This window comes from Accipiter gentilis, chromosome 32 (assembly GCF_929443795.1).
Source record: "Accipiter gentilis chromosome 32, bAccGen1.1, whole genome shotgun sequence".
Taxonomy (NCBI): domain Eukaryota; kingdom Metazoa; phylum Chordata; class Aves; order Accipitriformes; family Accipitridae; genus Astur; species Astur gentilis.
In genome coordinates, this window is record NC_064911.1 from 8,807,810 (window position 1) to 8,834,756 (window position 26,947).

Here is a 26,947-nt window from a genome sequence, read left to right on the forward strand (position 1 = left end):
TAACATGGAGTTTGGGGTTTAAATTAACATTTCTTGACAAAGGTAATTTACTCAGGAACAAGGTGAGATATTTGAAGTTGGTATTGTGGTTATTCTAGAACAGTTTTGCCTGAGGACATTATTATTGTGGCATGGTCTTTTGAGGTGGATTAATCTAAATGAGAAAAAAACCTGCATGTTCTTAATCTGGAATAAATATTTCCCATGGAATTATTTTTACAGAGTTATTGTGATCAGTCTCCCTTTTTAAACAAGCCTTTAGAGTTCTTACAATAAGAGAGTCCTTATGCTAAGAGAACTAAGCAGGTTTGTCTTCCTGTATGTCTCCTTGTGCTGTGTTTCTTGTCATACCTTTTTTAACAGGGAATGAACAAAAGCATAGGGCTTTGCCTTTGAGATCATGGCTATGACTCTCCAATAAGTTGTTTCGGTGAGGGCACAATTTAGCATTGAAGCTGCAATTGGAAGGCTGTGGAGTTACATTAGATGTGGAGTAGTAGATATTTTAATGGAGGCATCAGCATCCTAGTAAAATGCTCGAGAAGACACTTAGAAAATGGCAGCAAGGCTTCTTAGCCCTGTTTGAAAATTTTCCTAGAGTGAATCAAGAGTGTGTGATTCTGTAATCCCACCATACTACTTGTGTAGCAGGAGGAGGCTGCTGCTTCCACTCAGAAATTGGCTTTTGATAGTTATTGCAATGTGCTGATCTTAGCATCAACCTCTCAGTAGGTACCCACTAATGCCTATTTGTCATCATTGTTTAGTGGAAATGAACTTTCATTGCCCCCAGACATGATTGTGAAGGATTCAGTGAACTTTTCTTTCTTCTTTCAGGTTATAAGACCCTTTTGAAAGGAATTTCAGGGAAGTTCAGCAGTGGAGAACTTGTTGCAATTATGGGTCCTTCAGGAGCTGGCAAGTCAACCCTCATGAACATTCTGGCAGGATACAGGTCAGTAACAATGAAAATACCAGGTAAGATAAGATCACCTAGCCTGATGGCTCCTTGGAGACAACAGCAGAAGAAATCTTAGCCCAGTGTTTGTAGAAAACAGGTATTTCACAGATTTTGAATTAGATTCTTATTGCCTATATTTTTTTCTGTTTGTCCTGCTCAGGTCACTTAGGATTTATCTGTTAACAAGTCTGATCCAAAAATAGGAAGCAATTTGAAGTTGAAAGCACACAAAAAAAGTCTCCCTTCTAGCTGTGTAACTAATCTGACTCAGTGTCTTATGTTTGTGATATTTTTTAAATCACATTTTATAACCACTTGAAAAAAATGACCATTTTTAGTTGCCACTTTCATAATGTTGATGTCTTGACCAAACTGCAGTGTATGAAGTGACTGTAGTTCATCTTCCCCAGTCCCCTGTTGTATGGCCAAATACAAAGAGTCTGTGTGTTGCTGTCTTTAGGGCACAAGGAACAGGATAGAGAAACCTAAAAAAAATCACTTGAATGGCTTGATGTTTTTTCAGACATTCATATAAGACAGCACACGTTTCGTACTAACTTTGAGTGAAATTTTCAGCAACATTCCATGAAGCCTTTTATGAAAGAGAACATAATCATGAAATAAATTAATTTTTATCCACTGTATCAGTTTTATTCCATAGTGGATGGTAATTACCTAAGAATTCCACATACTGAGGCCTTTGGCAGCACAACTGAAGGCAAGATTCACCCCTGGTTATTTTGTTGGTTCGTTTCAGAGAGACAGGAATGAAAGGAGAAATTCTCATCAATGGACAGCCTCGTGACCTGCGCTCTTTTCGCAAAGTCTCCTGCTACATCATGCAAGATGACATGCTCCTTCCTCATCTGACTGTCCAAGAAGCTATGATGGTGAGCTTTGTTTCTTGCTCTAATTGGTCGGGAGAAAACATAAAAAATCTCTGTGTATTGTGCACATGTTCTTACTCCTGGTAATGTCACAAGCCGTTATCTCTATTTGATTCCACTTAGTGGAAGTGCTTGGACTTCGATGGTGCCTTGAATTCCATTTCAGGCTTATCCTTCTACGGGTTATCTGAGCTTCTTTAGTTTTATCATTTTCAATTTGTAATGAACATTATGATTTGGAAGAAGATCTAAGGCTCTACTCCCTAGACATCCTAGAGAATGGAACCTGAAATTCTGCACAGAATGAGCCTTTGTAGGAACCATCTTTTTTCTTGGGTAGTGGATGAGTAACCTTGTCTCTCTCTTTCTCCCCATCTTCCATGTTTCTGACTGCAAAGTGCTATTTTGACTTGAGCATGGTCTCTCTGCTACTCCTACTCTTCTGTGCCTTTTCTTTAATAAAGGCATTGTATAAAATCTCTTCCCATTCTTCACAGGAGAAAAACAGGAACAGAATAATCCCAAGGCTTTCAGGCAACGTAAATTCTTCTTACCGTTTTTCATAGCATCAAGAAGTTTACTAATTTCCAGCCTGACCAATCAGTCTAGAAGAGCCTCTTACTCAGTTTGAGAAACAAACCAGTTTTTCTCAGAGGGTGTTACCAAAATCAGGCTAAGGTTGCTCATACTATATGCCAGCATCAGTTCACACATTTTAAGGCCAGAAGAAATCACTGTAGTTTTTATATGGCTAGTTTTCTGCAAAGGTTCTTCTCTGTGAGGAAGTTTTTCTTCTCTTTTGTTTACTTGAGCATTGCAGTCAGAATCCCATAGGACCACTTTTGTAGAATTGGGCCCAGATGATACTTGCTGTGTAAATTAATCAATCAAGGCTCTGACAAAAATAATTACTTAACGGTTTAATTGCTTCTAATAAGGGTTAATCATAATGTTTTGTGGAGCTGCCTCTTAAGACAGCAAATGACAGCTTTCACAAGATTATTTATTTCTGTACTCATTTGTTCACATCCTGGAGAATGGCAGAGTTTGGTTATCCTTATGATACAGATGAAGCACAAATAAACTGTGATTCTAGCATTGCCTGGGAGGTTAGTGGCTATGCAAAAAACATGACTCTCCCATCTTCCTCTCAAGCGCTTTGACTTGTAGAGTGGCCTTCCTACTATGCTTTTTGTCAGATACTTCAGTGATTGCTTAAGTCAGATTATACTCAGTTACCTACTGAACATGCATATGTGATGCTTGTGATTTGAACATTATAGTTCAACTTAAACTTTCCTGACTGGGTTGGAAGAAGTTGTTTAAATGGTATGTTGGGATGTTGTGTCTGAGACATCCACTGTAACTGGTTGTGCTTCAGACCAGTTCAAAATCAATTTCCATTGTATTGCATTCCAGGTATCTGCTCATCTGAAACTTCAAGAGAAAGATGAAGGCAGGAGAGAAATGGTATGTATACTGTCCATCAAACTGAGATTTTTGGGAGATGCCAAAGAGGTCCATGAAGTGAGCTCTGTAAAACAGACATTTTTATCTAACACTGAATTGCGTTGGACTTGTAATGATAGAATAAATCATAACCTCAAAGTTGACAGGTATCATTATGAGGCAATGTTTACTACAGTCTCTGTGGAAGATGCTTTCAGTATGAGACTGAGTAGATAATTGTAAAAGACCTACTGAAATAAGTTCACAGGTTTTGTAGGATTCCTTTTAATGTACCTTAACACCTTAGATTCTCTTACAGGCATGTCTGAGGGCTCAGGCATCTTGTGTGTGGCAAGATTAATCAGTCATGTCTGGCAATGGTGAGTGTAGGGCTTAATTTTTCTAAGGACTAATGAAAAACTCAGCAGTTCTTGTAACTGCTGCAGAAATTTCTGTGCTCGTGTTTGAAAGGGTTGATCTTTATGGTTATGCTGGTGGGCATATCGTTGCACTGGACAAGTTAATGCAGTTGTAGTTAAGATACAGACTAATGTATTTTGAAGCTGTGTTGGGTGACCGAGGTTTGGACAAGTAGGAAACCAGGCTAAAACATGCATGTATCTTTTCTAAAACACTGGGAGTGAGTTGCACAATTTACTCTTGCACATTTGCTGCATTGTTCTGCTTCTGCCTGCGGCTGATGTGACTTTTCTGAGCGGGAGAGAAGTCCTGGTGTGTTTTGCCCATGGAGACCTATAACCCAGCTGGACCTGCACTAGGAAGTGTGCTCCTCTCTCTCACCCATCTGATTGCCACGATTCGTCCCTGTCACTTGTTCTGACACAGGGCTGTCCTTCTAAAGAAAATACCTTGGAGGTGTGTGACCAGACAAAATGGCTTCTGACACGTTAGCTTGTGCATGAGGCAGCTTTCTCAACTGAATTTGGTTACCTCACTTATACTTTAAAGGGCTGGAAATGTGCCCTTTCTACACGTTTATTCTGCACTTAAAATGTCTGGGCCTGTGTGTTCCTAAGGACACTCAGAGTTCAGGTGTCTGTACTTGGCTAGAGTTACCAGAGCATGCCGAAGTGTAGGAGAGGAACAGTTCGGTGCTGCACAGCATGTTTCAAAACCATATATGCCTAGGGAGCATAATGTCTGGAGCTAAACATAAACAAAAAATCATGGCACTGGTGAAAGCAGAGATGGTTCAGGTTGTTGAGACAGTTGTGAAAAGTGAAACGGTAGCTCAGAAAAGTGTTTGGAGGCGTTTTGGCTGGCCTCAAGCTCTGTTTCAATCCAGCATAAGACCACACCAACAAGGAGACAGTATGATCTCTCATACACTGCCTCCTCGAGGAGGAAGCCTCTCTTATGTGGGGGTTATGCTGAGTGCTAATGTGATAACATGGCCCCATGACTAACATGAAGATTTACCTTCCAAGAAAGCTGGCTGCTCCTTCTGCCTTTGTTAGGGATATGTATGTTACTCTGGACAAGTCTTCTAGTGGCTTAGCAACTCAGTTGCCCCACGAATGAAAAGGTAGTTACTATTGGTATAGGAAGCTCCCAATATTTTTGCTATACTTACTCCTGTAAAATTCAAGTTTTGGGCGTTCCATGATTTTTCAGTGGGTTTTTTTTTTCATAAATAGAAAGAAAGTTGAGGTTTTCATTTTGGTGCATTTTGTGGTCCCAAAACCATGCACTGATGAGACCCTCTGTAAGCAAATTAGGAAGTCTTGCAGGTGGCTGGAAGAAGCCACCTCAGCTGGTGGACTCAGCTGAAACCAAGTTGTGCAGGAGGAAGGAGGAGATGAGGGGACACAGGAGTGGGAGTGGAACATGGACATGAGAAAGTTGTGGCCTGCTGTCTCAGTAACACGAGAGGCTTTCTGCTCTTCCCCAGATGCCAGTTTAATTCTTTTTTTTATCTGATGGAGGCCTGAACTTGACTTGTTGGACTTAATCATTTCAGAGAAGTCTCTTACTCCAATAAAAGGCGCCTCTGACAGTAGCCAGCATGTGATTCTTAAGCAGAGGTTTATAAAGGAGAAGGTGAAACTGCTTCTGACCCACCTGGTGAAAAGTATACCCTTTGCCTGAAGTGTGAAAACTATGGCAACTTCAAAGGTATAGCAGCCATTTTTGTGGCTGTCTTTTGTCTGTATTTATCTCCAAATTAGACCATTTGGCATTTCTTCAATCTCAGAGAAAACTTGAAAATCATAAAGAACTCCAGAGAGGGAAACTACAAGAATCAACATAGGTTTGGTAGCTTAAGATTGCTTTGATTCTCTCAAATCCTTTTTTTTTTAATAAGCCAAACACAAATTTTTTTACTGGAAAATACATTTGCTTAGAAACAGCTGTTAATTTTATTTGTACTTTGAAACTCTTAATTCATTTACACTTTAGTAAGTTAGGCCAGGCAAGTTAATTCACTGTTTCACACTGTCACTGTAATTACAAACAGCTCTTCGAGGAAAAACCTGTGCTGTATGCATTTATTCAACACATCATTTTTGGCTTAGTGTTACTGGCCTGTGCTGGACTAGATCATTTTATTGTTGTAAATTGTAAGGTAAATTTTTTATCATAGATAAATTTTATGAATTTATGCAGTTGCGTTAGCAAGATTACAGATGCTTGTTTAAACCAGAGACAAGTGAAAAATCCTCCAGCGAATCGTAGTTTATGTTTCTAGCTGACCTAGCTTGTGCTGCCTACGTCCTGTAACATCCTTCCTAGAGATAAAGGGAAGGGCGTTGGGCTCTTCTCTCTGAGAACGAAGGTTAATGGGTTTTGTTCTTTTTTCACCCCCTCTCACTGAGAGAGGTAGCTCCAGGAAATTAAAGTCAGGACAAGTGAAAGGTCAGGCCCTGGTTGGTCTAACCAATTTTTACCATGTTAGCCACCCTTTCTGGAAAACTCCCTCCATCCAAGCAACTATTACTTAAAAAAAATGACAGGCTCTTTTTCCTATACTTCAGTGAAGTATTAAATGTCTGGGCTTTCTTTCTACCTTTTAGGAGGTAGAGTTTTTAATTGCATGAGCAATGTAGCTTGGATTCATTCATTTTTATGTCCATGTTTTTACTGATGCCAAAGAGCTATTTTCCTCATATAGGGCTGCCAGGCCAGATCTACCATCACTGATTCATAGCTGCTGGCATTGTTCTCCTTTTGCTCCAAAGACCCTGGACAAGCTGTGCCCTTCCTGAGGCTGTGCCTTGAGGAAATCCCAAGCATCTGAGAGTATGTGTGACAAATGAATTGGCTCTGAGGAGAATGAAAACACTTAAAATCAATGGCTGCACTTTAAAGACTAGACTGTGAAGAACTGTGTCAGGTTGACCCTGGCTGTATGCCAGGTGCCCACCAAAGCTGTTCTTATCACTCCCCCTGCCTCAGCTGATCAGGAGAGAGAAAATACAACAAAGGGCTCGTGGGTCGAGATAAGGACAGGAGAGATCACTCACCAATTACCGTCACTGGCAAGACTCAGCTTGGGGAAAATTAGCTCAATTTATTACCAATCAACCAGAGTAGGGTAATGAGAAATAAAACCAAATCTCAGAACACCTTCCCTCCACTCCTCCCTTCTTCCTGGGCACAACTTCACTCCTGGATTCTCCACCTACCCCCCCAGTGCCACAGGGGGATGGGGAGTGGGGGTTATGGTCAGTTCATCACACGTTATTTTCTGCCACTTCATCCTCCTCAAGGGCAGGACTCATCACACTCTTCCCCTGCTCCAGTGTGGGGTCTGTCCCATGGGAGACAGTCCTCCATGAACTTCTCCAATGTGGGTCCTTCCCACGGGCTGCAGTTCTTCACAAACTGCTCCAGCGTGGGTCCCTTCCATGGGCTGCAGTCCTTCAGGCACAGACTGCTCCACTGTGGGTCCCCTACGGGGTCACAAGTCCTGCCAGAAAACCTGCTCCAGCATGGGCTCCTCTCTCCACAGGTCCTGCCAGGAGCCTGCTCCAGCACGGGCTTCCCACAGGGTCACAGCCTCCTTGAGGCATCCATCTGCTCTGGCATGGGGCCCTCCATGGGCTGCAGGTGGAGATCTGCTCCCCCGTGGACCTCCCTGGGCTGCAGGGGGACAGCCTGCCTCACCATGGTCTTCCCCAGGGGCTGCAGGGGAATCTCTGCTCCAGCGCCTGGAGCATCTCCTCCCCTCCTTCTTCACTGACCTGGGGGTCTGCAGGGCTGTTCCTCTTACATGTTCTCACTCCTCTCTCTGACTGCCATTTCTGTCTGTCCCAGCAACTTATTTTTTTCCTTAAATCTGTTATCCCAGAGGCGCTACCACTATCACTGATGGGCTCAGCCTTGGCCAACAGCGGGTCCGTCTTGGAGCCGGCTGGCATTGGCTCTGTTGAACACAGGGGAAGCTTCCAGCGGCTTCTCACAGAAGCCACCCTTGTTGCCCCCCCTGCTACCAAAACCTTGCCACACAAACCCAATACAAGTACAGACAAGATAAGAGCAGGTCATTGCTCTATAGAAACCACTAATTTTTGTTAATACAGTTTTCCAATCCCTTGTAAATACAGCCTAGAAGTTCTGTTGAAAAAAGCTTCTTGATTTCACTGTGTAAACATGCTGCAAAGCTCTTTTGATATCAGTGCGATACCCAAGGGGTGCTATAGAAGAACTGATTTCCACTCCATTTTCACAGGAAAGGCTTCCTTATTGAGACAGGTCGTGCAGGACAAACAAGTAGAATTTGAATCAAAATAGTTAACGGTAGACTGTTAAGCCCCACTGCATCTAATAAATGCTACATTAGATGGAAAAAGGTTTCAGTGTATGGATGGTGAAACAAATCATGAGCTAGTTTACATTCTCCGTGAAAATCCGTAAAGAGGCTTTTATTTTGTGCTAACAAATTTAAATGATGCATTGCTTTGTTTCCTCTAGGTAAAGGAAATACTGACAGCCCTCGGTTTGCTGACATGTGCTAATACGAGGACTGGGAGTCTTTCTGGAGGCCAGAGAAAGCGTCTTGCCATTGCTTTAGAGCTGGTGAACAATCCTCCTGTCATGTTTTTTGATGAACCAACCAGGTACTTCAAGGCCATAAATTAAAGATAGACAAATATTGCTTTATATGGTAGAACAGTGCTGCAGAAAGGTTACTCGCCCCTAAGTCCTTGGAAGAGGCTCATTTTGTGTTGCCTGTAAATACTGAATGAGGCCACAAGAAGTAATTTGATTTGGGTACTTACTGCCTTGGGTCACTACTGTAACCGCTGGACCATGAAACTATAAATAATTTTTAAGGGAGACACAAACTTAAACAGGAAGGAAGAGAGAGAGGAAAATATTTTCAGGTTGTGGCATGAGGGGGGGAGTTTTCAAGCAAAGATAGCTTGAATATAAGCATTTTGAAGTGTGACTTTTAATAATATAGCATATTTAAAATCAAATTCTGTGATCAGACTAGGAGGAAGTTGGGAGAGCTATGAATATGTATCTATTCATTAAAGTTGGGAGCATTTAAATCTGCAGTCCTAAAATGTAGAAGTCCCTTAAGGCAGCTTTGAGAATACTCTCTTTTTCATTCTCAGGCATGCTTCCAACTTAATTAAAAGACTAATGGAGAAATACAAGCATAAGGTTGGCATATGATAAAATTAAACTGCTACAGAGAAAATTTATAAAAGGATAATAGTGAGAGACCAAAGTAACAATATGTGTGCTAGTTTTGAGTGGTGCATGTGGACCTGTGGATAACAAACTTCTTTCTTTTTATTCAGTGGCTTGGATAGTGCATCATGTTTTCAGGTTGTCTCTCTGATGAAGGCTTTAGCCCAGGGTGGCAGGTCGATCATCTGCACGATTCACCAGCCCAGTGCTAAACTGTTCGAGTTGTTTGATCAGGTATTATTCTCAAACGCTTTCTCTTTATGTGTGGTTTAGGTGGGTTATACTTTTAGGGCTACACTCTTTAGGTAAAAACATGAATAATTCTAGTCTATGGTTCCAAATCAAATAAAGTAATTAAATAAATAAGAGTAAAATATACTTTTTGATTATGTTTTTTTCTTCTCTGCCCATTTCCATTATTTACAAGTCATGTTTCAAAAGAATCTGGCTGGTATGTTTGTGAAATCATGATTATCACACTTGTGATTTTCATGTCTTTACTCACCACTGCTCCTGGGAACAGGGCTGTCAGTAAAGTAAATTAGAGTAATTTAAGAGCAAGAGAGCTTTAGTGCCAATGTTGGCAATGTTGCCAGTACACATTCTCATCCTAGCTACACAGGTGTAAATTCAGAAGAGTTTATTCATGTGAAATAATAATAATTGAAATTAAGTCAGTTGGAGACCTTTTCTCCAACCTAACAACAGGATGTAGACCATGCCTGTTTAGGTTAGATTTAAATTAACTTCAGTCTTGTTAGGAGATTTAAATTAGACCTGTGAGAGCTAAGAGAAAACCTACTGCACCATAGGTGAACAAGCTTTTGCAGGTTGCTGGTCTAGCAAGGAGGTTTGTTTAAAGTCAATAGTGTAGCTAAAGGTAAGAATAATCAAGCTGTTTCCCATTGCTGTGCTGTTCCACCTCTCCTTCCATTCCTGCATTCACCAGCCTCGTCTCCCAGCCCAAAATATCCATAATGTGTGGAAATTAGATGGCTCGGCTCTATACTTTCTTGCCTATTTTCAGCATGTGTCTAAGGCTGGAATTAGTCTGTTTCTGTGTTAATGTGCTTTAAGTCCTGGAGGGAATGTTTGCAGAATTCAAACCTTAAGCATTTCATTTTCCATTAGTTGTAATTCCATGCAAAGGTAGTTCCAAGAGGTCACAAATCTTCCCAAGGTGTTCGTCCCACGAGAACAAGAAGAGGTCATTAGGTTCATGGATTGCTGTTATACAGATAGCAGGTTCAAATATTTTGATAATATTTCACATTTTTCCTTTTTCTTCTCTTTGCCTTGTTTTCCAGCTTTATGTTTTAAGTCAAGGACAATGCATTTACCGTGGGAAGGTATTAAACCTAGTCCCTTACTTGAGAGATCTGGGTTTGAATTGCCCAACCTACCACAATCCAGCGGATTTTGGTAAGGACAATTTGAATAGTTTATTTAATTTATTTTTCATTTGATTAGGACCTTCAGGGTAATGGGGACCATGGCGTGTTTTATACTTCTGTGCATATGTACGTATGTGCGCGTGTACATGCATGTACCAAAACTCAAAAGTATTCAGGATTTTTTCTAAGTAATTTGAATGCCATCTAGTGGTAAAATCTAGTGAATATTTCTCTCTGGTGGAAGTTCAGGTCCAGGAAATGAAAGATAAAATATATTCTTTAGTGTTTCATAGTAATTAATCTTAGTGGCTTTTCAAAGTGGCTCCGGTATTCTGGTTTTGTGTCTTGAACAATACCACTGTGGTATTGTACAGCTAATAGCATTGAGGGTTTTTTCATTGTCTTTTCTGAATTCCAAAGAAGCAGTAAGGACCACAAAAATAGACTTTTGCGATTTTTTACTACCAAGACTATTCCATATTCACTGCCGTTCCTCTAAAATGGTTCATTTAACTTCCAGGATGAAGAGAAATCTCTGAAGATTTATAGAAAAATACATTTAAATTAAGTGTGTATACATACGAATTTGCATTTGGCATTTTAGAGCCTGTTCTAGACAAAACTCCTGTTTCTGTCAATGCTACAGAACCAAAGGGATCTAATAATAAGGCTTGTAACTAGTCAGTAGTGTAAACCAGTAACTTACCTTCTTGTTTTTGTAGTTATGGAAGTAGCATCTGGTGAATACGGAGACCAAAACAGCCGGCTAGTAAGGGCGGTACGGGAGAGGATATGTGACACAGACTACAAGAGGGATGTTGGTGGTGAGAATGAGTTGAATCCCTTCCTCTGGCACCGGCCTTCTGAAGAGGTATTTTGTATATCACAACTAATGGGCATGGCTTGAGACTGGAGGGGGGGGGTGGGGGGAATTTAAATCCTCAGCCAATGGAGGAGGTTTCTGGGCACATTCAGCTGATGAGAGTGGGGTTTTGTGAATGAAAACTAAGCAAGATACTGCAAAGAAAGAAGTTTATTTTTTATGTGTTTCTGCAGGATTCCTCCTCCACAGAAGGCTGCCACAGCTTCTCTGCCAGCTGCCTAACCCAATTCTGTATCCTCTTTAAAAGAACTTTTCTCACCATCATGAGGGATTCGGTAAGACTGCCTTTATAATAACTTTTGTAGCCAAAAGGTCTATTCAGCTGGTTGTGAGGTAGTGTAATATGCCTTAAAGGTCCTGTGCTTCCCATGCATGAAGATCATCACAGAATTTCAAAGGAAAGAGACTGATCTTTCAGTCTTGCTATTAACTGTACCATCTTCACTGTGAAGAACAGTTTTCTTTGGAGGAACTCAGAAGCCTCTGGCCTAAAAACCTAAAGCTTAAATCCCTTCTGTGCTGCCAGGTCCCTTGTACAGGTATTTATCCTACTGAAAAGGGAGTGAGAAGTGGTACTGGTATGTCACAAAATTAGTTTTTCCAGAAAATTCAGGGTGGCAGAGATAATAATTTCAGTGTGATGTAAGGTTAATACTTAAGGTCTTTATTTTTGAAACAGAAAATTGGTGAATAAAAATTTTCCTTCTCTGAAAAGGGAACATTTCTGGTTTCATACATTTAATACCAAGATGAAGTAAGCATCATAATGAAAGTCTTCATTCCCAATAAAAAAAATATTTCACCTTTTTTCTTAAAAATAAACAACCTCCTTCAAAATCCCAAACTCTGCAGTTTTCGTGTATGTTCATTAAATGTTTTGGGTGCCTAGTTTGCATTAACAAAACACAATGGTGCTTTTGTTTTTTGCTCAAGAAAGTTTTTCTTATCTCTAAGTAGCTGAGTTGTTCATGAATTTCAGAGATAGGACTATTTACGTTGTCTGATTGATGCTTTGAAATGTCCTCTAGATAAGATTGTCCTTTCATTAACAGGCATAAGTTAAGGAGATGCGCTTCTTTAACTAGACCTTACATGCACACCTGTCCAAGGAACTCACCTGTGTTCTGTATAATTGGTACTGGTTGGCCAAGTGCTTTTCTCTGTGGCAAATTTGCAATTTGATAAATCTGAGGGTTTGTCCGCTGCTTTTTCTGCGAGTTGGAAGGTTTTCAGTGCTTTACATGACAGGGGGAAAAGACAATATATACATTAATACGTATTGATATTTTAATTTGACATACCTGTCCTTAAGAAAGGGGAGAGCCAGGCAATAAATATATCTATTCTGGTGGGCACATGGTGGATTCAGATGAGGTAGTTTGGAAACCGAAAGCAGTTGAGCCATGTGGAGTTCAGTATGAGTAAGTTATCCTTGTGACAGGGTAAGCTGAGCTTCACTGAGCTCCAGGTGCTGCAGCTACACTGCTTTTGTCCTGCACCCAGGCACATATCTCTTTAGGACTCTACTGTTTCCAGTGTAGACATGTCTGCACAGAACTACAGGCCTGCAGGAAACCTACTGGACCATTGTGTCCAAGCCTCTGCTGTCGGATAACCACAGTATTCCTTCCCTTTCAGAAAGGGAAACAATATATTGAATGCCTTAGTAAAAGCAATCAGCTGTTTTCCCCACTGCTGTGGTTGGGAAGGTATGACAGAACCATGCAACTCTAGTGGTTAAGAAGCATCTTCCTATTTCCAGACCATATATATTATGCCCATTTGTTGATTTGCCAGCATATGTCTTTGCCATAGCTTGTTCTTCTTCCTTGCTGTTTTACATTGTAGTGCATTTGTCATTCCAGGATCAATTAATATGTTGAATTTTGCCTTCCTGAAATCTGGAATATTGCACATTTGGTCTAGCACCAAAGATTTGGTCAAAAATAAATTGGCCTGTTCATGTGGGAGGGCTCTTGTAGTCCTAAGTGTAAATACAGCTTCACATTCTCCATGTTGCTCAACTAGCTGATCAGAATGTCTCTGGTACACTTGGAGAGCATATCTCAGATGTGTGCAAGCACTAACCATGGATCATACAGTCCTCTTCCCATCTCCACCAAGGGGAAACTGTAACTTATTTTCTGATGCATAGATTGAAGACCAGTGTTGTTTTTAAGATTTTTTTTTCCTGCTCAACTGTAAAGGCTTGCAGTTGTTCCAAATTTTAGTATTTCTTTTGTTCTTCTATACCTCTTTGTCCTGGTTTCAGCTGGGATAGAGTGAATTTTCTTTCTAGTAGCTGGTATAGTGTTACGTTTTGGATTCAGTATGAGAAGAATGTTGATAACACACTGATGTTTTCAGTTGCTGCTGGGTAGTGTTTAGACTAAGTCAAGGATTTTTTCAGCTTCTCATGTCCAGCCAGCAAGAAGGCTGGAGGGGCACAAGAAGTTGGGAGGGGACACAGCCAGGACAGCTGACCCAAACTGGCCCAAAGGAATATTCCATACCATGGGACATCATGCCCAGTATATAAACTGGGGGCAGTTGGCTGGGGGGATCACTACTTGGGAACAGGGCATTGGTTGGCAAGTGGTGAGCAATTGCATTATGCATCACTTGTTTTGTATATTCTAATAATTTTATTATTATTGTAATTTTATTATTGATGTTATTATTTTCTTCCTTTCTGTTCTGTTAAACTGTTCTTATCTCAACCCACGAGTTTTACTTGTTTTCTGGTTCTCTCCCCATCCGACTGGGTGTGGGGGGGTGAGCAAGCAGCTGCGTGGTGCTTAGTTACTGGCTGCGGTTAAACCACGACACTGTTGTAGGAATACTTTATTGCAGAGAAGGCACAGAAGGCTATTTTATGCCTGATTAAGTTAGTTTGGTCTATACAAGCCTGAAATACCTTTTCTGCCTCTCTTCTGCTCTTGGAAATCTTTCTTTTAGTCATAGAGAAAGTTTCCTTCTCCTGATGAATGAGGGCCAATGGCTCCATAAAGTTGTCAGTAAGATTTCAGGTTGCAGCATTTGCGGTTTCTGGCTGTGTTTACAGGAAGAAATTTTCTGTACTGTAATAGCTGTGTGTCTTATTGACACTGGGAAGCTCATTACAGTAAGTTTTCCTTAGCTGAAGCCCAGTTTGCCAGTAGGAAACATTTCTGTATAAGTTCTTCTGGACATAAGTACTCCTTTTCTGCAATCTGTATATCTGATTTCAGTCATATAGCCATTGTTTCTGAGCCCAGACTTTTTGATCAGAAATACTACTCTTTCCTTGTTTGTAGGTTCTGACACACTTGCGTATCACCTCACACATTGGCATTGGACTGCTCATCGGCTTGCTCTACTTAGGCATTGGCAATGAAGCTAAGAAAGTCCTCAGCAACTCTGGCTTCCTCTTTTTTTCCATGTTGTTTCTTATGTTTGCTGCGCTCATGCCAACTGTCCTTACATGTGAGTATCAGTCTTACTATTACATCAATGGACAAGGAGATTGCAGTAAGCTGGGAGGGTGTTGTAATGTATCTGTTTCATATAAGATAATGTTTAACTTTTGCTTTTACTTGTAAGGCAGGTGCAGGGATAAATCTTGCACTCACTAAACTACTGTGTAGAGGCAGAGGTAGACTTGCCAGTGGCACCTCTCTCCCCGCCAGTTACACCAGTGTTTCTCAACCCAGACAGTTCACTGTTACAGTCCTGAACTGGAATTTCCCCTTGTGCCAGTGCAACTCAACCGTGTCATGAGCTTGTGGTTGGTCTTGGGGAGGGTGTAATAATTTCTCTAGGACTTCTAAGTCATGACTCCTGCATAAGATCAGCGTATTCATGTCGTGTCAGAAGCAAAATCCTGCGGTACGGACTGTTCCATGCTTCCTCTGGGAGCGCTGTTACTTTGGATTCCCTGTTAGACCAAAAGGAATAACCATGTTCTTTAAGTTTTGACACCACTTTTAATTCAAAAAGCTTCTTTAAGGGAGGTTCAGACCATCTGAGTAGACTGGTACATAGTCTAAACAGGGAGAAACTCTCAGGGCTGGCTTCTTACATTTCATTACAAATCATTGAAACTTGCTGGTCTGTTGAAGGCCTCAGAGTTCCAGTCCCACTATGGGACTGCAGCAGTGCAGAATTAGATGTGAATAAACTGTACTGTTATGTGCAACAATATTGCACACTGACAACCTAACTTAATAATTTGTGTTCTCTGTAGTTCCTCTTGAGATGGGAGTGTTTCTCAGAGAGCATCTGAACTACTGGTACAGCCTGAAAGCCTACTATCTCGCCAAAACCATGGCTGATGTTCCTTTTCAGGTATATGCTCTACTCTTAAATAAAACAAGAACCATTTAAGTTTGTGGCAAGTCCACTTGCCAAGAAGGTTAGTACTGGTATTTTATCCATCCGCATAGTGGAGGAACTGTTCATATATGTGTGCTGAAGCTTCTCGGAAGCACCCTAAGAGTAAACAGCAGACCTTCACAAAAGCTGAGACCTGACCATGTATTTTTTTTAATAAACAGATGACTGTCTTTGCTTTTTTGCAGAAGGGGAACTGAAAAGGGCTGTAAGTGAGTGGGATCTGTTTTCTAATGCTCAAGTATTAAGATAGATATCACAGTCTGTGGCAGATGTATTTACTCTCTTCAGCCATGCCTGTCATGTAATGGAAAGGCTGAGAGCTATGGATTAACTAGAACTCCCTATGTTTTTATCTTATTCATAGTAACGGTGAATGTTTGGCTTTAATGGACTAACTCCAAGTGTATCTCCTTGCAGATTATGTTTCCTGTGGCTTACTGCAGCATTGTGTACTGGATGACTTCACAGCCATCTGATGCACTCCGATTTGTCCTCTTCGCAGCGTTGGGAACCATGACATCCCTGGTGGCTCAGTCACTGGGTCTTCTCATAGGTGCAGCCTCTACATCCCTTCAGGTACTGATAGTGTTTTGTGGTATCACAGGAACCCTGCTGTCTCCCAACACTGACTGCTTACTGTGACTGCTGCTGTGTCCCCAAGACATTTGTTGAGAGACAACAGGCAAAAAGTTGTCTTGGACTGATATAGCTACTTGACACTTCCCACTAGCATCAGCTTAAAACAGCATATACACATACTGGATGTGAGGCTCTGAAGTTCCTTCCCCATCTGAATGGCGCTCTGCCTGCCCCTGCTTGAGTGTCTCTTGCTATTCATCCCAGGCTGAGCAGGTCCTAGAAACTGCAGGACTGATACATTTCTGTGCATCTATAAAGCGGAGGTAGGCCATGAGGATCAGTAGCTCAGGAGAGGGTTCTTCTATACACATACAAAAAGGTTTCAGAAGGCAAGGTAAGAAGAGGCTTGCCCAGAAACTAAACTTCTGCAGAGGGAGGGAGAGAAGCAGCTGTTGGCATGACTGTCACACTGGAAGCTGGCTATGTAACTCCATTCTGCTTCCTGGCAGGAGATGTGCTGAGGTGACCATTCCACAGCAGAACTATTCTGTGGTGCTTGTGATAATAACTGATATTGACATTAATATTCATTGATGCTATCAAGATTTCTGTAGTAGAAGACTTGATTCCCTCTCTGTGCCACCCTGTAGAGACCAGCATAGCCCTGTTATATGATGCCTGTGCTTCTCCTCTCTCCAGAGGTACCTTTGCCCTGGAGAGGATGTGGAGAGGAAAGGCTGGAGTTAGGTCAAGATCTGTTCCCTACCAAAACTACCCAGCTGGAGATGTTCCTTATCCTCTTCACAATGTTTTAGAACCAGTTGAAGCTACTGTTCATGTGGGGTTAATGAGGAGGGAGGTCTGTGTGTCCTCAGTGGGGAGTGAGTGAGAAAGGATAATAATTAGAAAGAGGGGTCTCATACCCAGAGAAGCAAGGGAATCACAGTGCCCCTCTTGCACTGTAAATTTCTTGGTGCGTTCAAGTCCTTCAAAGGACAGATCCCAGCACAGCAGTGTCATGAACTAGAAAAAAGGTTTAGGAAGTGGAGAGGTACCTCTTTTCATCCACTAGCAGCTTCTAACCTCCCCCTCACAAAAAATCTTATCCAAAAAAAATCAATAATTTCCTAGTATTTGGAACTTTGATAATTTGGGGGAGTAGCATTATAAGAAGGACTTGAATGGCATCACTCCCCACTGCTTAAAGAGTAAGTTTGCACTGCCTCTTTAGGTTTGGCACAGAACAGAGGATTTGCCATAAGGAAAGTCTGCTCTTCTAAAGGCTGGTTTCCTCACTGGAGGTCAGGACATCAGATAAAAGAGCAAGTTAATTATATTTTTTTCTCTGTCTTGACAAGAAACTTTGTATTCTCTTCACAGGTGGCCACTTTCGTGGGCCCAGTTACTGCCATCCCGGTGCTTCTATTCTCTGGGTTTTTTGTCAGCTTTGATACCATCCCAACATACCTCCAGTGGATGTCCTACATTTCCTATGTCAGGTACTGCTAGGGAGGCCGTTAACTTCCCATCTGGAACTGCTGTTTGTCTTTTCTTGTTTGGTTGGTTATTTTGGGTGCTAAAGAGACTATGTTCACAGCACATTCTTTTAGAGTATAAACATACGTATGATGTACCCATTATCTCACTGCATTTCATGTTGTATATGATGTGAAATAAATAGGAACTTTCAGTACAGATTATCGGCCACAAGTTCATGTCAGTCCCCTTGAATTCAGTGGGATTGCACAGCATGCAAATCTTCCTGGATTTTGCAATAGTAGATTTCTGAAATAATAGGGACAGCATGCCCAACTGGGAAATTGATGCCAGCACCTCATTTTGGAAGAAAATGTTGTATAAATCACTGCTGTATCCTATGTAGACTTGTTGGATAAGTACCTGGGTTTAAGTTTTGCAGTAGCACTGCCACAAGAGGCATGGGATTTGTGTCATCTCTAATCTAAACCAGTGTTTTAAGAACCATGGGTACCTTCTATCTTATCTATGACTGTCTCTTGCTGGCTGAGACAGCTATCTTAAGGTGGGATGTTTGCCATCAGGAAACCTCTGGAGGCTAGCACAGAGGGATAGTTTAGACTAGACACTTAAATGTTTATAGCTGAACTTAGGTGAGGTGAATTTTCCCATCCCTCTTTTCCCCACCCTGCCCAAGTTGCACTATTACTGAGAAAACCCAAGCTAAAATATCCTCTCATTTGGCAAGTAAGATCTCGCACAGAGACCTATCAAAGATTAAACGACTGCACCCCCTGATTTAGTAGCTAGAATTCAAGATGAGGCCTTAAGCTGCTGTCTAGCCCATGTGGGGTCTCTGGAAGCTGGAGGGAGCTATCGTACGCAGGGGATCCATGATGGTGTATCTGCTTGCAAAGTCAAATGCTAAGTGCACCCAGTGCTAGGGGGAGACATGGGAACTGTGCATTGTTAGTGAAACTGTAGCACGTGGAAGGAAAGAGTTGTTCTAGATTGATGCTGGTTTTAATATATTTGTGACTTCAAACCATAATTGTATCCCCATTGCTTATTTTTTAAAAACTGAATTAATGATGTCACTTTTAAAAGGGGAATTTCTGAATATGAGCTGAAATTAGACTGCTTTCTATTTTAACATTTTTCTTTGGAGATATTGCACTATACACTAACTGGAAGCAGTTAAAGGCAAAACTTCTGTCCTTGTTCAATCTTATGTAAAATGTCAGTGACATGTCATTTGCTTGATTGCAACAGGAATAGAACTTCCCCCAAGACACATGTGTCAGGATGATATTGAACCCCTTGCTGTTTCAGCTGAGCTCTCATAGGGATTATAGTGCTGGTAGAGTACTTCTAAACAGATCATCAGGACTCTCCTTGTAATCCGTCTTTCTTCCTTCCAGATATGGGTTCGAAGGAGTTATTCTCTCCATCTATGGACTGGATCGAGAAGATTTGCATTGTGACAAAGATGACACTTGCCATTTTCAAAAATCAGAGGCCATTCTGAGAGAACTGGATGTAGAAAATGCCAAACTTTACCTGGACTTCATTGTTCTTGGAATTTTCTTCTTCTCTCTGCGCCTAATTGCCTATTTTGTTCTCAGATACAAAATCCGAGCAGAGAGGTAAAGGAAAAATGGCTAAAATGATGCAGTAGGAAGATCTTTAGACATGCAGTAGAGGGCACTTGACATTGTCTCACTGTGGCAGGCCGGTCTTCAGTGCCCAGCTAGATGCTGTTAGGACCTAGCCCATAGAGAACCACAATGGGATAGTGGACATATAGTGTTAAGCCAATCAGTCCAGTTGGGTTGGGTCATGTTTTCATTACACTTTCTAGCTTTAACTAGGAAGAAGAAATAGAAGGGAATTTTACACCACAGAGTATCAATACCAAGGCAGTGTAAGTGTAACAAAAAACATGGCTGCAGGAACTTTCATTATGAAAACCACTTTCGTGATAAGGTCACTAGGATACTAGTCCTGGTAGCCAGAATAGTATAATGTCACCTATAGTTGACAAGATAATGAGATGGGGAAAATGGGAAATGCAAAGAAAATAGGATTCTCTCATCTTTTTAAATTCAGAGTTTCATCTTTGCAGTTTTCTATGTATTATTTTGCAATTCTTTTCCACAGAATTACCCCTTCTGGCCAAAAGTCTGTAAATGTATTAATTAATAAGGTAAAGATATCTTTTTAATATGGATACTTTTTTAAAACAAACCTAAAGTGATTCAAGTCATTATTTTTGTTTCTGTCTAAATTTAGAATTCTGGTGCTTTACTTGTCGAGCTGGTCTCATATCTGAAAACTGTAATGATAGCAGGAAAAGGCAGATTCTGAGTCTGCACTAAACCTGTGGTCCATATTCAGAAGCATCAATAGATAGCATGGGCAGTCAGACATGTTCAAGCTGTTGCTGAATGATTGAAAAAATGTTCTTTTAAATCCTCAGTATTTGTGACATTTAAAATGCTAACTCTGCTCATTATCTGTTTGATCTACCTCCTGCGAATGAAAAAATTGAAGCACTCCAAGGCTCATTTTTGATAATATGTGAAAGCAGAATCTATCCCTAAAGCCTGAGCGATTGTTAAAGCCTGATGGAGTGCCAGAGCTATCCACAGCTCAAAGCTTGGGGGATTGTGCTAAAACACTTGTAACTGCCTCATATGGCAGTGTTCATTATATCTGCAACATGCTACATGTAGAACTGTCCTCAAAATATGAAAATGACCTTGTAATCCTGCAGGCCTAATTATGCCGAGCAGTTTTGTTCTCATCCTGAAGTCTACATGCATGACATGGGAATAATAGCTAATTGATCTAAACACCAATGAAACCATTGAAAGAAGCATGCATTTATTTTGCGTAACTCACCTTTGTAAACCTGGCAGGGGGAATTCTGGTTCCAGGCTGATGTGAATTTTGTCACTGATTTTCATGGGTTTGGATTTTCAACCCAAAAATGAAACTGTGGGGCTCATACTCATGTTGGACACCTTGGTGAACTTCTGTGCAAATTCCACTACTTTCTGCCATTACTGTGCATTTACCTTAGTGTCACAGACCCACAAATTCTATAAATGCATTATTCCTACCAGGATGCTGAAGTCTTGTAGATTGGAAGCAGCTCAATGTCAGCAGCTTATGACAGTAGAGCAGATGAAGAGAGACCTTGCGGATCTGCTGGCCATCAGCAGTCACAATTCACAGACTATTTTTGAACACTCCATGCTTACGTCTATACTAGTAAACTAAATAGTGCCTGGGCCAGCTCTGTTAGTCCTCAGGCAACTGGGGCTAATACAAATGGTCCCTGTACTGTACTAACTTCTAAACAGAGCCCAAACATTGTCTGGAAAAGCTGTGGTGGGCTGCAGCTCTGCCATTTAGCAGTGAAGACAATTGTTTCCCAGTTTTCCTGGCCCATGCGCAGGCTCTGCTTAATTTACCAATACAGACATAGACCGCGTGTATCTGTTAAACTCAGGACACTTGAGTTAGGCCCGTGTTCTGGAAGACTTTAAGTCAAGTCACATGTTTTAGGAAGATTAGCTCAACTTTCCCTGAAAATAAGATTGACCTGTGAAAGCAAGGTCAATCTTTACTGTAGAAGAAAAAAAAATCCTTACACAACCTCTTTGCGTAGTTGTTGGTGTTTTTTCCCAAAAGCTTTTATACAGCTCTGCAGCTTTTCCAGGCATAATCACAAGCAGGTATGGATCTCTATGGCTGTCACATATGAGACATTAAGAATTTTGGCTATCCTAAATAATACTCATAACTGTGGACAGTTTTTAAATAAGTCACAAGCTGAAATCCCTTGGCACAATGTGCCTTGATTATTTCAAGATTCTCAAAATATTTGTGAATGTTACAGGTGGTTCAAATGCTGTTTGCAAGCAGATGAAGGACTACATTTGCCAAATTACTCTTCTGTTGCACACTGCTGGTCCAGCTGTAGGCTAGCTGAGTATGAAAGAGTGTGACATCCATGGCATTAAATACCTTCAGGGTTCCTGACTTGTGTTTACCAACACCATTTACCAAATACCACATTGAAAATCCATTGCAGTGTACCAAATGAAGTAACTTTGCTGACATTCCAACACTGTTAACTTACATGATGACAATGCTGTGTTCTCCCGTCTAGATCAGTTTACAGTATGAGTTCCTTGGATACTGTCTTGTTATCTGTGCCCATTCCTCTGTAGACTTTCTTATTTTACCTCTAGTCTGTAATATGTCTTCCTGTACTGTAACTTTGCATTGTATTGTGGTAGCCAAAAGTCTGGTCCTCCATGGGTGTTCCTAAGAAAATGCATGCTCTGGAATATTTTTTGTCACTCCTTTTTTTGTTAGATACACTTTTTCCCAGCCATCTGCTGGCAGCATTCAGCTGAAAGCTACTATTCTAAGGAACACTTTAAGACTGTAGTATCCCAGTAAGGAAAGAAATTAATTATCTTGAAACTCAGTCCTACACATAAAGGAGATAATCATTCTTTCCCTCCTTAGCTCTAAAATTAACTAACGATATCTCCTTTGTCATTACTGTGGGACAGAAGTATTTAAAGTCCATCCCAATTATGTTTTCATATACTGCAAAGATTTTTAACATAGTCGCAGCTTGGCTTTTTTCTATTTATGTGGAAATAAATCCTAACAGGCTAGTATAAAATGCATTCCCAGGTTAATGGACTGAGCATGCATGTGCTGTAGTGTTAAGCAAGCACATTGTGAAACACTGGAGGCTTCATGTGGAAGAATAATGAGGCCAGCAAGATTCTAAAGAAGTCAAATCCTCAATTTATATAGCCATAAATTGATTGAAATCAATGCCATTATTACCATTTGAACGAGTCACAATATGGCTAAAAGTTGCATAAGAGGCTAAAGCTTTTTAAAGGTCTCTTGAAGACTGAATGTATGATTTCTGTTGGGATTGCAGGAAGACTTTAGTGTTCTGTTGGCCTTCTTGTTTTATTTCAACTTGTTTTGACATGTTGCTTTGGTTACTATGTGCATCAGTTAAGACTTTAGGTGCTTCAGATGTTTTTTGTTGTTTTTCTTTGTGGAAACTTGCATATAATCTGAAAAACCCTGAAAGTTTTTAAGAAGAACTTAAAACATTATTATTTACAATTAAATAAAAGATTTGGAAAGCAGATTCTACTCACATAAGAAATTGAGAAAATTTCATCTTTATGGATCAGAGGCAGTAACAGAAGAATATCTGGTGCTGAAATCCTGTTCACTTCTTAATATTTGGAGCCCAAGATATCTTTTTTTCATTGAAGGAGAGGAATATATGTACACATAATAGGGAGAGCTGGTTATGTAAGTGGGAGATAACGAACACGAGTCCAAATACTGGATGTATCAGGTGACTGGCATTTTGATCTACTCTTCTGTCAAAGTCTGTTGTCAACAGAAATGAATGTTTCATTAAACATTTGTTTCTGGAAAAAATGGTGATACATACTGACCTGTACCATCCCAGTGATCCTCACAGAGGAGGTCCTGTCTGTCCTATTTACTCAAGACTAGATGTAGGTTTTTGACTCTTAATGGGATCCTTTGAAGCCCTCTTCCAACAAAGTGCTTAAGTATCTTAATAACTTCTCACACCTGCATTGTCGCATGTGAATCAAAGGAACAACTAACATCTTTAAAATAAAGTCCAGGCTTAAGTGCTTTACTGGGTGAGGGCTGTATGGCACAGGAAGACTGAGATGTTGGCTGTCAAAACAGACTCGGAGACTACACTGAAAAGTCCATTTGCTTTGAGTTAGTCTCTAGGAGATTACACCTTTACAGTGATCTTGAATTAATCTTTGTGAATCACAAAATGCTTTGTGGGGAAGAGGAGAATGAAAATCAAGCATGGAGATGAGCGTATATTTTTCTGTATACTTACTGTTGCTTTGCATAATTGCTTTTGTTATCTGCATAGTTTTGGTAAGGAAAAATGAACTTTCTATTTTTTTTTCTTTCTGTACCAGAAATGCCGATCAAGGACTGTATTGCATTTGAACAATGTCAGGATTTATTTTTACTTTCCAAAGTAAGCAGGAAGGGATTTTAATTAATTATTTTTCAGTGATAACTTTTATTGGAATATGATTTTATTCTTTTCTCTCCTGCTCTGTGATGATCATATTCAGGAACGATAACAAAGGGCAGAGAGAAAACTTAAGGTGCAATGATGATGTTTCCAAACAGAGCTCCTCAGAAATGTGTGTGAGGAGGGTGCAAACGGCATGTGTACCTTTCTGCAGCCTGCTCCACCTTCTTCCACGTTGCCTTTGCTCACCGAGCTTCAGGTCCAGTCTCTTTTGGTAGCTGTGTGGGAAAGAGGATCATGCGTGTTTGTCCTCTATAATGCAGGAGAGCCCTGCAGCTCTGCAGGTTGGTTATCAGCTCTTTCATTGGGTTCAAGTTAGTTCTGTGGGGACTTTTTGATACCTGTGGGATCTGCTCTGATGCTTCTTGATCTTAGTGCAGCAGAAGCTGGCTTGGAGTCTTCACAGGGGTTGAGCACAGCATTTTCTGGCCCAGTCTGGCTCTGGCTCTACTCTGGTGTATCCTCATTCAGGGAGGATTTTGAAGTGCATCAGCTGTCATGGGTTGAGTGGGATGTAAGCACAAGCTTGAATGCTTTCCCAAACAGAACAGTTGTCTTGGCCTGTGTTTGTTTTGGGCCAAGCTTTGTGAGTTAGTTTGAACGCGGTTGAGAAGGACATCGGTTGCTGGAGTAGCAGCAAGGCAGCGCTTCTTTCTGAATGCATGGGTAGAGCTCAGGGTGCAGGTGGACAGCCACAGCATTGGCCTACTTGTTGGGATCCAGGTGTGGAGTAAGAGGAAATTACACACATGCTGCTTTTAACTATGGATACTGTGATTCGGCCAATGAAATTAAAATTCTTTTTGATTTTCATCAACTGGATAGTGGTTTTGGAGATGGTTTATCTCACAGAACCATAGCTGTCTACAAATGAGAGGCCCAGTCTAAGTTAATCACCTACTTTTCTCTGTAATAAAAGGAAGGAAATGTCCATCTCCAGGACGAATGGACCTGAGGTACTTCCATAATTCCTTGAGGTAGGTATTCTTCCTAGTGACTTGAATTCTGGCCCATACAGTGAGTTTTATTATAGCAGTTGCCACATTTGAAGTCATGCCCGTTCCCAGAAGGGTTCAGGGCAGTGTCAGCTGGAGAAGGACTGGATCCTCTTTTTGCCAGTGTGGTTCCAGTTTTTGCAACAGCCGTGAAGTGAATAAATTGAAATGTTAGCAGTGTAATTCAGCTTTCCGGACTTACTGAGCTGTAGTTTACACATTTCTTCTGGTTTCGCAAGCTCCCTCTCTAGTTAATGGGGACTAGCTAGGCAGCTACAGAGGCAATTCTTCACACTGAACTTAGCATCTCATTTGTGGTCTTTCCTAGGCATGTGTTTTGGGCACTGGCAGAAGATTTGGAATTAGGTAATGTGACAAAAAAGTATTGTTTGCTCTCAGGGAGGTACATAACTCTTGCACTGAGTATCAAGGGAGCCTAGGAAGGTACCTTAGATAGTCTGCCTATCTGCTCTGGACACGTCAAGTTAGAGGAGATGAGCCCCTGTACGTTGCAACTTAAGAGCTTAAAGCTTTGGTACTTAGACCTTTGGAGCTGGAAGTTCAAGCAATTTCTTGCTAAAATGGAAACTTGTTAAAACTGATCTTGCATTGTGGGTACCGTAGGACACTTTAACAAGTAGATGTGGTGTTTGAAGTTACCTTGTTTCTGTAGCCCTACTGTAAGTTAGAAAAGGTCTGGACTTCACCCTGAACTCTTGAGTGTTAGGATTGTTGTTTCCTTTTAACATTCACCAGGGCAGCAAAGATCCCTGCCAAAAGCAGGAATATTGGAAAACATCGAGGTTGGTTTTGGCAGTAGCTAGCTATAGGCTCCTCCAGAGCAGTTTGACTGTGGTAGATAATCGGTCTGTATTCCTGCAGAGGGGATCTCAGTGGTAGCTGCAGAGATACTGTCCTACGTGTTGTTCTTTTTATTTTGAGAAAACGATCCATTTTCCTACAAGAACAGCCCGATAGGGTGCAATTGCTCAGGAATTTCTTTCCTTTAGTTCTGCATGGAAAGCCATTTATAAATTACGATAATTTGAAAAGCTGTTGGGAACTAGAAGTAGGCAGAAAATTATACCGTGTCATGTCCTCTGTAACAGTTTGTGACAAGCTGATCATTGCTGTGCCCGTGACACTGCCACACAGCACTAGTGAGTGCATAAATTAAGTGCTGAGTGTCACTGAAGTTAATCATGAGCTCTGCTATTCATGGACAGGGGCAGTAGCATTTTCAGGGATCAACTCCTACTGTCCTGTTCTTAAACACCTGTTTTCATAATACATAAAGAGATTGTTGTAATATATCCCACTGAGTGTTTTTTATAACGGTGGATATCTTTCTGGATCTGTCCAAAAGTTGCAGGTTGAGCCTGCAAGCATAACAAGTTTCCTTTTAATTCTGTGCATATGTAAGCATATTTCCTTTCTGTACACATTTCACATAGAGTTTGTGAAGGAGTAATGGTACCGTAGAGAATGAAATCTAGTTTCAGTGTTTTTATTACTTTGGAATCTTACAATGACCCATAACTTTATGCAGTTGTCAACTGTAGGACCTTCCTTTAAGAGATTTAGATTTCTGTTGAGACCCATTGCTGGCACAGTAAAACAAAGGGTGACCGGTCAAAATACGTATCCTTTGGCACAAGAAATCCCCGTGGCTCAGCCTGCCAGCCTGCATTCTCTGCATTGTTTATGCCTTCAAGATACATCAAGATTTTGTCGACCCATTTTCTTTCTGGGGTCCTCCGTGCAGCCTAGCCCATGCTTACCGATTGCTTGTGTTCTTATTGCTAGATATTCATGGTTGCTGTCCACGTGGGGTGTAAAAATGAGCTGCTTGGGAACAGTGTGAGGTAGGTAGAGTTGGAGGGACGACTTTTAGACTTTTTTGAGCTACCAAATGCCTAATGTGCTGGATCTATGGGTGTGCTTTACTCTTTCAAGAAGCAAAAAAATCTAAAATGTCTTTTTAAGCAGATTGCAAGGTAACATGGAAGTCTTTACTTTTAAGGTTGACGGGGTGTTTTACTTCAGTGGCATCTGTGATGTCTTTTTTTCTGACCCCACTGTAGCTTATTTTAGTAGCCCATTTAGGGTAATCGTTACACAAACTCCTTTC

General features: G+C 40.9%; 1 protein-coding gene across 1 annotated transcript in view; it reads left to right on the forward strand.

The window, feature by feature from the left end:
• ABCG1 (ATP binding cassette subfamily G member 1) overlaps positions 1-20,477 on the forward strand; it is a 55,506-nt gene extending 35,029 nt beyond the window's left edge. Inside the window, exons 3-15 of the mRNA XM_049835213.1 lie at positions 838-955; positions 1,719-1,851; positions 3,268-3,318; positions 8,233-8,378; positions 9,072-9,195; positions 10,269-10,383; positions 11,078-11,226; positions 11,412-11,513; positions 14,535-14,703; positions 15,464-15,564; positions 16,030-16,188; positions 17,572-17,690; positions 19,089-20,477. Of these exons, the coding sequence (XP_049691170.1) occupies positions 838-955; positions 1,719-1,851; positions 3,268-3,318; positions 8,233-8,378; positions 9,072-9,195; positions 10,269-10,383; positions 11,078-11,226; positions 11,412-11,513; positions 14,535-14,703; positions 15,464-15,564; positions 16,030-16,188; positions 17,572-17,690; positions 19,089-19,317 (1,715 nt within the window). The 3' untranslated portion in view covers positions 19,318-20,477. The remainder of the gene's footprint in view (positions 1-837; positions 956-1,718; positions 1,852-3,267; positions 3,319-8,232; positions 8,379-9,071; positions 9,196-10,268; positions 10,384-11,077; positions 11,227-11,411; positions 11,514-14,534; positions 14,704-15,463; positions 15,565-16,029; positions 16,189-17,571; positions 17,691-19,088) is intronic.
• Positions 20,478-26,947: the final 6,470 nt, after the last annotated feature.